The sequence below is a fragment of the Xenopus tropicalis genome, chromosome 3, assembly GCF_000004195.4.
Source record: "Xenopus tropicalis strain Nigerian chromosome 3, UCB_Xtro_10.0, whole genome shotgun sequence".
NCBI classification, from domain to species: domain Eukaryota; kingdom Metazoa; phylum Chordata; class Amphibia; order Anura; family Pipidae; genus Xenopus; species Xenopus tropicalis.
Window position 1 is genome coordinate 150,475,821 of NC_030679.2, and position 9,154 is coordinate 150,484,974.

The 9,154-nt window shown below is 47.9% G+C and overlaps 1 protein-coding gene across 1 annotated transcript; it reads right to left on the reverse strand.

Annotated features, from left to right (window-relative positions):
* Positions 1-7,736: 7,736 nt before the first annotated feature.
* Positions 7,737-8,684, reverse strand: LOC116409642 (olfactory receptor 1361-like). Its single transcript, XM_031898370.1, has 2 exons — positions 8,676-8,684; positions 7,737-8,489 (listed from the first exon to the last, which is right to left on the reverse strand). Exons 1-2 carry the CDS (start codon positions 8,682-8,684, stop codon positions 7,737-7,739), a joined length of 762 nt encoding a protein of 253 aa, XP_031754230.1.
* Positions 8,685-9,154: the final 470 nt, after the last annotated feature.

The following is a 9,154-nucleotide window of genomic DNA, read 5'->3' on the forward strand; positions in this document are numbered from 1 at the left end:
ATATCTGTTACCTTGTTATGGGCTAAGGGGGCCCAGCCTGAAGGCCAGTTAGGGGGGGATTTGGGGTGAGTGCTTATTTGTGCCCTGGGTACCCCTGGAACTATAGCGGGGTGACTGTTACCCCAATGTTTCTATATATCTGTAACCTTGTTATGGGCTAAGGGGACCCAGCCTGAAGGCCAGTTAGGGGGGATTTGGGGTGAGTGCTTATTTGTGCCCTGGGTACCCCTGGAACTATAGCAGGGTGACTGTTACCCCAATGTTTCTATATATCTGTAACCTTGTTATGGGCTAAGGGGGCCCAGCCTGAAGGCCAGTTAGGGGGGATTTGGGGTGAGTGCTTATTTGTGCCCTGGGTACCCCTGGAACTATAGCGGGGTGACTGTTACCCCAATGTTTCTATATATCTGTAACCTTGTTATGGGCTAAGGGGGCCCAGCCTGAAGGCCAGTTAGGGTGGGGATTTGGGGTGAGTGCTTATTTGTGCCCTGGGTACCCTTGGAACTATAGCAGGGTGACTGTTACCCCAATGTTTTTATATATCTGTAACCTTGTTATGAATTAAGGGGGCTCAGCCTGAAGGCCAGTTAGGGGGGGATTTGGGGTGAGGGCTTATTTGTGCCCTGGGTACCCCTGGAACTATAGCGGGGTGACTGTTACCCCAATGTTTCTATATATCTGTAACCTTGTTATGGGCTAAGGGGGCCCAGCCTGAAGGCCAGTTAGGGGGGGATTTGGGGTGAGTGCTTATTTGTGCCCTGGGTACCCCTGGAACTATAGCGGGGGTGACTGTTACCCCAATGTTTCTATATATCTGTAAGCTTGTTATGGGCTAAGGGGGCCCAGCCTGAAGGCCAGTTAGGGGGGGATTTGGGATGAGTGCTTATTTGTGCCCTGGGTACCCCTGGAACTATAGCAGGGTGACTGTTACCCCAATGTTTCTATATATCTGTAACCTTGTTATGGGCTAAGGTGGCCCAGCCTGAAGGCCAGTTAGGGGGGGATTTGGGGTGAGTGCTTATTTGTGCCCTGGGTACCCCTGGAACTATAGCGGTGTGACTGTTACCCCAATGTTTCTATATATTTGTAACCTTGGTATGGGCTAAGGGGGCCCAGCCTGAAGGCCAGTTAGGGGGGGATTTGGGGTGAGTGCTTATTTGTGCCCTGGGTACCCCTGGAACTATAGCGGGGTGACTGTTACCCCAATGTTTCTATATATCTGTAACCTTGTTATGGGCTAAGGGGGCCCAGCCTGAAGGCCAGTTAGGGGGGGATTTGGGGTGAGTGCTTATTTGTGCCCTGGGTACCCCTGGAACTATAGCGGGGTGACTGTTACCCCAATGTTTCTATATATCTGTACCCTTGTTATGGGCTAAGGGGGCCCAGCCTGAAGGCCAGTTAGGGGGGGATTTGGGGTGAGTGCTTATGTGTGCCCTGGGTACCCCTGGAACTATAGCAGGGTGACTGTTACCCCAATGTTTTTATATTTCTGTAACCTTGTTATGAATTAAGGGGGCCCAGCCTGAAGGCCAGTTAGGGGGGGATTTGGGGTGAGTGCTTATTTGTGCCCTGGGTACCCCTGGAACTATAGCGGGGTGACTGTTACTCCAATGTTTCTATATATCTGTAACCTTGTTATGGGCTAAGGGGGCCCAGCCTGAAGGCCAGTTAGGGGGGGATTTGGGGTGAGTGCTTATTTGTGCCCAGGGTACACCTGGAACTATAGCGGGGTGACTGTTACCCCAATGTTTCTATATATCTGTAACCTTGTTATGGGCTAAGGGGGCCCAGCCTGAAGGCCAGTTAGGGGGGGATTTGGGGTGAGTGCTTATTTGTGCCCTGGGTACCCCTGGAACTATAGCAGGGTGACTGTTACCCCAATGTTTCTATATATCTGTACCCTTGTTATGGGCTAAGGGGGCCCAGCCTGAAGGCCAGTTAGGGGGGGATTTGGGGTGAGTGCTTATGTGTGCCCTGGGTACCCCTGGAACTATAGCAGGGTGACTGTTACCCCAATGTTTTTATATTTCTGTAACCTTGTTATGAATTAAGGGGGCCCAGCCTGAAGGCCAGTTAGGGGGGGATTTGGGGTGAGTGCTTATTTGTGCCCTGGGTACCCCTGGAACTATAGCGGGGTGACTGTTACTCCAATGTTTCTATATATCTGTAACCTTGTTATGGGCTAAGGGGGCCCAGCCTGAAGGCCAGTTAGGGGGGGATTTGGGGTGAGTGCTTATTTGTGCCCAGGGTACACCTGGAACTATAGCGGGGTGACTGTTACCCCAATGTTTCTATATATCTGTAACCTTGTTATGGGCTAAGGGGGCCCAGCCTGAAGGCCAGTTAGGGGGGGATTTGGGGTGAGTGCTTATTTGTGCCCTGGGTACCCCTGGAACTTTAGCAGGGTGACTGTTACCCCAATGTTTCTATATATCTGTAACCTTGTTATGGGCTAAGGGGGCCCAGCCTGAAGGCCAGTTAGGGGGGGATTTGGGGTGAGTGCTTATTTGTGCCCTGGGTACCCCTGGAACTATAGCAGGGTGACTGTTACCCCAATGTTTCTATATATCTGTAAGCTTGTTATGGCTAAGGGTGCCCAGCCTGAAGGCCAGTTAGGGGGGGATTTGGGGTGAGTGCTTATTTGTGCCCTGGGTACCCCTGGAACTATAGCGGGGTGACTGTTACCCCAATGTTTCTATATATCTGTAACCTTGGTATGGGCTAAGGGGGCCCAGCCTGAAGGCCAGTTAGGGGGGGATTTGGGGTGAGTGCTTATTTGTGCCCTGGGTACCCCTGGAACTATAGCGGGGTGACTGTTACCCCAATGTTTCTATATATCTGTATCCTTGTTATGGGCTAAGGGGGCCCAGCCTGAAGGCCAGTTAGGGGGGGATTTGGGGTGAGTGCTTATTTGTGCCCTGGGTACCCCTGGAACTATAGCGGGGTGACTGTTACTCCAATGTTTCTATATATCTGTAACCTTGTTATGGGCTAAGGGGGCCCAGCCTGAAGGCCAGTTAGGGGGGGATTTGGGGTGAGTACTTATTTGTGCCCTGGGTACCCCTGGAACTATAGCAGGGTGACTGTTACCCCAATGTTTTTATATATCTGTAACCTTGTTATGAATTAAGGGGGCCGAGCCTGAAGGCCAGTTAGGGGGGGATTTGGGGTGAGTGCTTATTTGTGCCCTGGGTACCCCTGGAACTATAGCAGGGTGACTGTTACCCCAATGTTTTTATATATCTGTAACCTTGTTATGAATTAAGGGGGCCGAGCCTGAAGGCCAGTTAGGGGGGGATTTGGGGTGAGTGCTTATTTGTGCCCTGGGTACCCCTGGAACTATAGCAGGGTGACTGTTACCCCAATGTTTTTATATATCTGTAACCTTGTTATGAATTAAGGGGGCCGAGTCTGAAGGCTAGTTATGGGGAGATTTTATCTGCCCTGGGTACCCATGTAACAATAACACTCTTTTTATAGGGCTTCATGTCTCAAGTCATTATTATAAAATGATCTGGAAAGGGGGAATGGAGAGGATGTTGTGAACTCTACTCCTCTCTGTTGTTATAAAGAAACAAAATTGGATGCTAGAAGTTAAATAATAAATAAAGGAGAGCAAGGTGACACCACTATGCGGACACTTGGTAGTATATAGATATAGAACTAAGATAACTTACAGTACATACAAAGGCTTCTGCCTAGAAACTAGAAGATTTCTATTTCTGGGGGATTTCCATCCATAGAGACTGTTAACCAGGTGATTTCCTACAGATAGTTCTTCCCCTACCTGACCAAAAATACAAATATGACCCTTACATATTTTATTGCCAAAAAATACATTTTTTTAAAGCAGTTATCTGGTATTTCAACAGTCAGTAGGTTCCTTTTCCCCTTCTCTTGCCAGACTGTAGAGGAAAGTCTTCACTCTCATAATCCAACAAAGCTCAAGTTTATATGAAGATCTGCTCTTAACAGGTCCCATACTCTTTTAAGCTGCAGGAGAATGGAGGCCTTCCCAAATACCAGAGCTCACCCAAGACGATTGGAAAGAGGCAACAAACACCATGTATATGTCTTATTTCTATCAAAGACAGATTAATACCATATAAAACCTTTCATGATCTGTACATCACATCACTAGGGTTGCACCTATGCTCTCACAGACCACTGTCCAAGATGTGGAGCTAGGTCCTCCAACTTTTTCAAATTATCTGATCATGTCCCCATATCTCCAGGTTCTGGACAGCAGGGACTAATTACCTCTCAAATAACCAAGCCTTCCCTTCCCTAACTGTTCCTGAAACCTGTCTGCTAGGAGTCTTAGACAGTATAATTCCTCAAAATAGCTCCCAGCTACATTACAGAATACTATTGTTCTACGCAAATAAAACCAGTGGCAATGCACTGGATGAGCCCCTCTTTGCCCACCATTAAAGCCTGGAGGAACTTGGTGAACACTGTAATTTCTCTGTATAAACTTAAATATGAGACATGGGGTGCATCTAATAAATTTGACAAAGTTTGGGGTCCCTGGTGTGACTTGGAGGGTAACTGAGGAGCTTTACACCCATATACACTTCATGGCGCCTGGACTGGAGCCTCCCTTCACTTGACATGACTTAGCTTAGTTGGTAGACAGACCCACCACATTGGAACTGTGGCCGTATCTCTCATTTTACTACCTCTAATGAACCCTGGAGGCCTCATCAATAGTATAATTTGGAAATGAAATACTTATGTTTTATCCTGTAGTTCTATTCGATGTGTTGCTTTATGTTATATGTTTATGTAATAAACAATAAAGTACACCTTTAAAAAAAAAAATAATGTTATAAATTACATGACACGTGACAATGAATTTACCTTCACTGATCAAACCCAAGAATGTAGACTCGTAAAGGTAAAAACCTGAAGGAAACATAGACACAGTAACGCTGTGTCAGGTGCAGCCACAGGTGGGGGGCTGGCAGGTAGGAGACTATATGCTGTGTATTATGGATAGAGTGGGTACTTCACTTGTTGACAGGCCAGAAACATGTTGTTATTGTAAATTTTGATATTGTAAATTTATTATAAGGAGTGAATAATGACATAAACAGATACGAAAGTCCTTACAACAGGCCAGTGGTCAGAATCAGGCAGCAACACAACACAAGTCTGTATATCAGGCAGAGGGTCCGGACTTGCAGCGAGAAAGGAGGGTCTGGATAACAGGCAGTGGTCAGGGGCAGGCTGAAGACAAAGAGAAGTCAATAAACAGGCCAAGGTCAATACCAGGAGATCAAACCGAGGTCAGGAACAGGAGCAGAGGAACAGGGTATAGTACACAGAATCAGGCAGGAACAGGGGCAGGAATCAGTCAGGAATCAGTTAAGAACATGGGCAGGAACAAGGCAGGAACAGGGGCAGGAATCAGGCAAGAACATTGGCAGGAACACGGCAGGAATCAGGCAGGAACACAGGCAGAAACAGGGGCAGGAATCAGGCAAGAACATGGGCAGGAACCAGGCAGGAATCAGGCAGGAACACAGGCAGGAACCAGGCAGGAATCAGGCAGGAACACAGGCAGGAACCAGGCAGGAACACAGGCAGAAACAAGGCAGGAACAGGGGCAGGAATCAGGCAGGCACCAGGCAGAAACAAGGCAGGAATCAGGCAGGAACACAGGCAGGAACAAGGCAGGAACACAGGCAGGAACAGGGGCAGGAATCAGGGGCAGGAATCAGGCAAGAACATGGGCAGGAACATGGCAGGAACAGGGGCAGTAACCAGGCAGGAACAGGGGAAGGAATCATGCAGGAACCAGGCAGGAACACGGCAGGAATCAGGCAGGAACACAGGCAGGAACAAGGCAGAAACAGGGGCAGGAACAAGGCAGAAACAGGGGCAGGAACAAGGCAGAAACAGGGGCAGGAACAAGGCAGAAACAGGGGCAGGAACAAGGCAGAAACAGGGGCAGGAATCAGGCAAGAACATTGGCAGGAACACGGCAGGAATCAGGCAGGAACACAGGCAGGAACAGGGGCAGGAATCAGGCAAGAACATGGGCAGGAACCAGGCAGGAATCAGGCAGGAACACAGGCAGGAATCAGGCAGGAACACAGGCAGGAACCAGGCAGGAACACAGGCAGAAACAAGGCAGGAACAGGGGCAGGAATCAGGCAGGCACCAGGCAGAAACAAGGCAGGAATCAGGCAGGAACACAGGCAGGAACAAGGCAGGAACAGGGGCAGGAATCAGGGGCAGGAATCAGGCAAGAACATGGGCAGGAACATGGCAGGAACAGGGGCAGTAACCAGGCAGGAACAGGGGAAGGAATCATGCAGGAACCAGGCAGGAACACGGCAGGAACCAGGCAGGAACACAGGCAGGAACAAGGCAGAAACAGGGGCAGGAACAAGGCAGAAACAGGGGCAGGAACAAGGCAGAAACAGGGGCAGGAACTAGGCAGAAACACAGGCAGAAACAAGGCAGGAACAGGGGCAGGAATCAGGCAGGCACCAGGCAGGAACATGGGCAGGAATCAGGCAGGAACAAGGCAGGAATACAGGCAGAAACAAGGCAGGAACAGGGGCAGGAATCAGGCAAGAACATGGGCAGGAACATGGCAGGAACAGGGGCAGTAACCAGGCAGGAACAGGGGAAGGAATCATGCAGGAACCAGGCAGGAACACGGCAGGAACCAGGCAGGAACACGGCAGGAATCAGGCAGGAACACAGGCAGGAACAAGGCAGAAACAGGGGCAGGAACAAGGCAGAAACAGGGGCAGAAACAAGGCAGGAACAGGGGCAGGAATCAGGCAGGCACCAGGCAGGAACATGGGCAGGAATCAGGCAGGAACAAGGCAGGAATACAGGCAGAAACAAGGCAGGAACAGGGGCAGGAATCAGGCAAGAACATGGGCAGGAACAGGGCAGGAACAGGGGCAGTAACCAGGCAGGAACAGGAGAAGGAATCATGCAGGAACCAGGCAGGAACACGGCAGGAATCAGGCAGGAACACAGGCAGGAACAAGGCAGAAACAGGGGCAGGAACAAGGCAGAAACAGGGGCAGGAACCAGGCAGAAACACAGGCAGGAACAAGGCAGAAACAGGGGCAGAAATCAGGCAAGAACATGGGCAGGAACATGGCAGGAACAGGGGCAGGAACCAGGCAGGAACAGGGGCAGGAACCAGGCAGGAACACGGGCAGAAATCAGGCAGGAACAAGGCAGAAACAGGGGCAGGAATCAGGCAGGAACAGGGGCAGGAAACAGGCAGGAATCAGGCAAGAACACAGGAAGGAACCAGGCAGGAACACAGGCAGGAATCAGGCAAGAACATGGGCAGGAACCAGGAAGGAACAGGGGCTCCCCAAGGTCTCAAGTGGCTCAACAAGGTAATGCAGAACCCGCCTAACATACAGTCCAGAGTTTGAGCACAGGCAGGTCCTGACACACTGGTACTGAGCAGAATCTATGGCAGATATTGGAGAAGGACATACATCTCAGAGCTGGAATTTTTACCACTATTATAATATGAAAAAAGTTAATATAAATCTAGAGAAGAATAGCAGAACAATGATTACAATGACTATTATTTCAATATTCTAAACACACCAAATCTAAAATTCAGTTATCAATTCTAATATGATAGTTAATAGATACAATGCTATCTATTGTCTATGGCCAAAGGGAGGAACTTATCATTAACAGTTTAAATACAACAGAGCAACTTTAATATCCTTTCCTGCTGCTTAAATTGAGTGTAAAAAAGAGATCTGATTTGACATACACTTATATAGAGCAACTTTAATGTCATTGTTTCTCAGGCTGTATACTATGGGATTGAAACATGGGGTTCCAACTGTGTATAGAAGGGACAGCATTTTATTCATATTAAAGTTATGGCCCTTGGATGGTACCATATAAACTATTATCAGAGTCCCATAGTACATGCACACAACTATTAAATGGGAGCTGCAAGTGGAGAAGGCTTTGTGTCTTCCTTCAGTAGAGGAGATCCTGAGAATGGCAAGGCCAATGGAAACATAAGTGTAAATAATGAAGTAAAAAGGGAGCAGCATAAAAGGTATGTCCACAATAATAACTGTTAGTTCCACGGCTTTATAATCTGTGCAGGAAAGTTTAATAAGAGGGGTAAAGTCACAGAAATAATGATCTATAACAAATGGGCCACAGAACTCCACATTAAATGTTAGAAGATTAAAAAATAAACCCAACATAAGGGCTAAGCCCCAAGAACAAAGACTCATATAGAGGCAAAGCCTGAAACCCATAATGGAGGCATAATGAAGTGGGGAGCAGATGGCCAGATATCGGTCATAGGCCATGGCTGTGAGGAGGAAAACTTCTGAACCTGCTGAAACACCATAGAAGTAAAACTGTGTGATACAACCAGTAGCAGATATTGTGCCGCCTCCATTCAGTAATAACCGCAAGAAATTTGGAGTAATATTGGTACTGAGCAAAACATCAGCCAGAGACAGCTGGGAGAGAAGGACGTACATGGGAGATCTCAGGGCTGAGACTGTTATTACCAATATAATTATAAGAAGATTCCCAAATAATGTCACAATATAAATCCAGAGAAACAGAACAAAGAGAAACTCATTGATTATCTGAGAGTTCTGAAATCCCAAGAGAAGGAAAGATATACCTGATGTCTGATTCACCTTATGCATTGCCTGGAACCGTACAACAGAGAAGTTAGAAGATATGGTTTTTCATTACGTGACTCCCTTGTGAGTTTCCCTACAGAACAGTGACAAAGATGTACAAAGCTCCCAGAGTCCAATAACACTTTTTTCTAAAGAGAGTAATGTGTTTGAATGTAAGTAGATATGAACCTTGTTGGTTCCTATGTGGAAATCTAAAGTAATGTATCAGCGTTGCCCCACGTATAGATACATTGGTACTGGGACTGAGATGCAGCTGATCCTGAAGCTTTCAGTGACCCAGATTATCATGGGAAGTTTAGTAGAAATGGGAAATCTCACACCTGCCCATTTGAGGGAGCAGAGAAACCAGTAAGAAACAGCAGTGAGTGATACATTTCTCCTGTAATGGGAAGTTGCCTTTGGGGCTTGTTGGGAACTGCAAATGGGAAAGGAAAGAATCCTGTAGGGTGAGCAGTGCCATTCAGCAAAGAGCA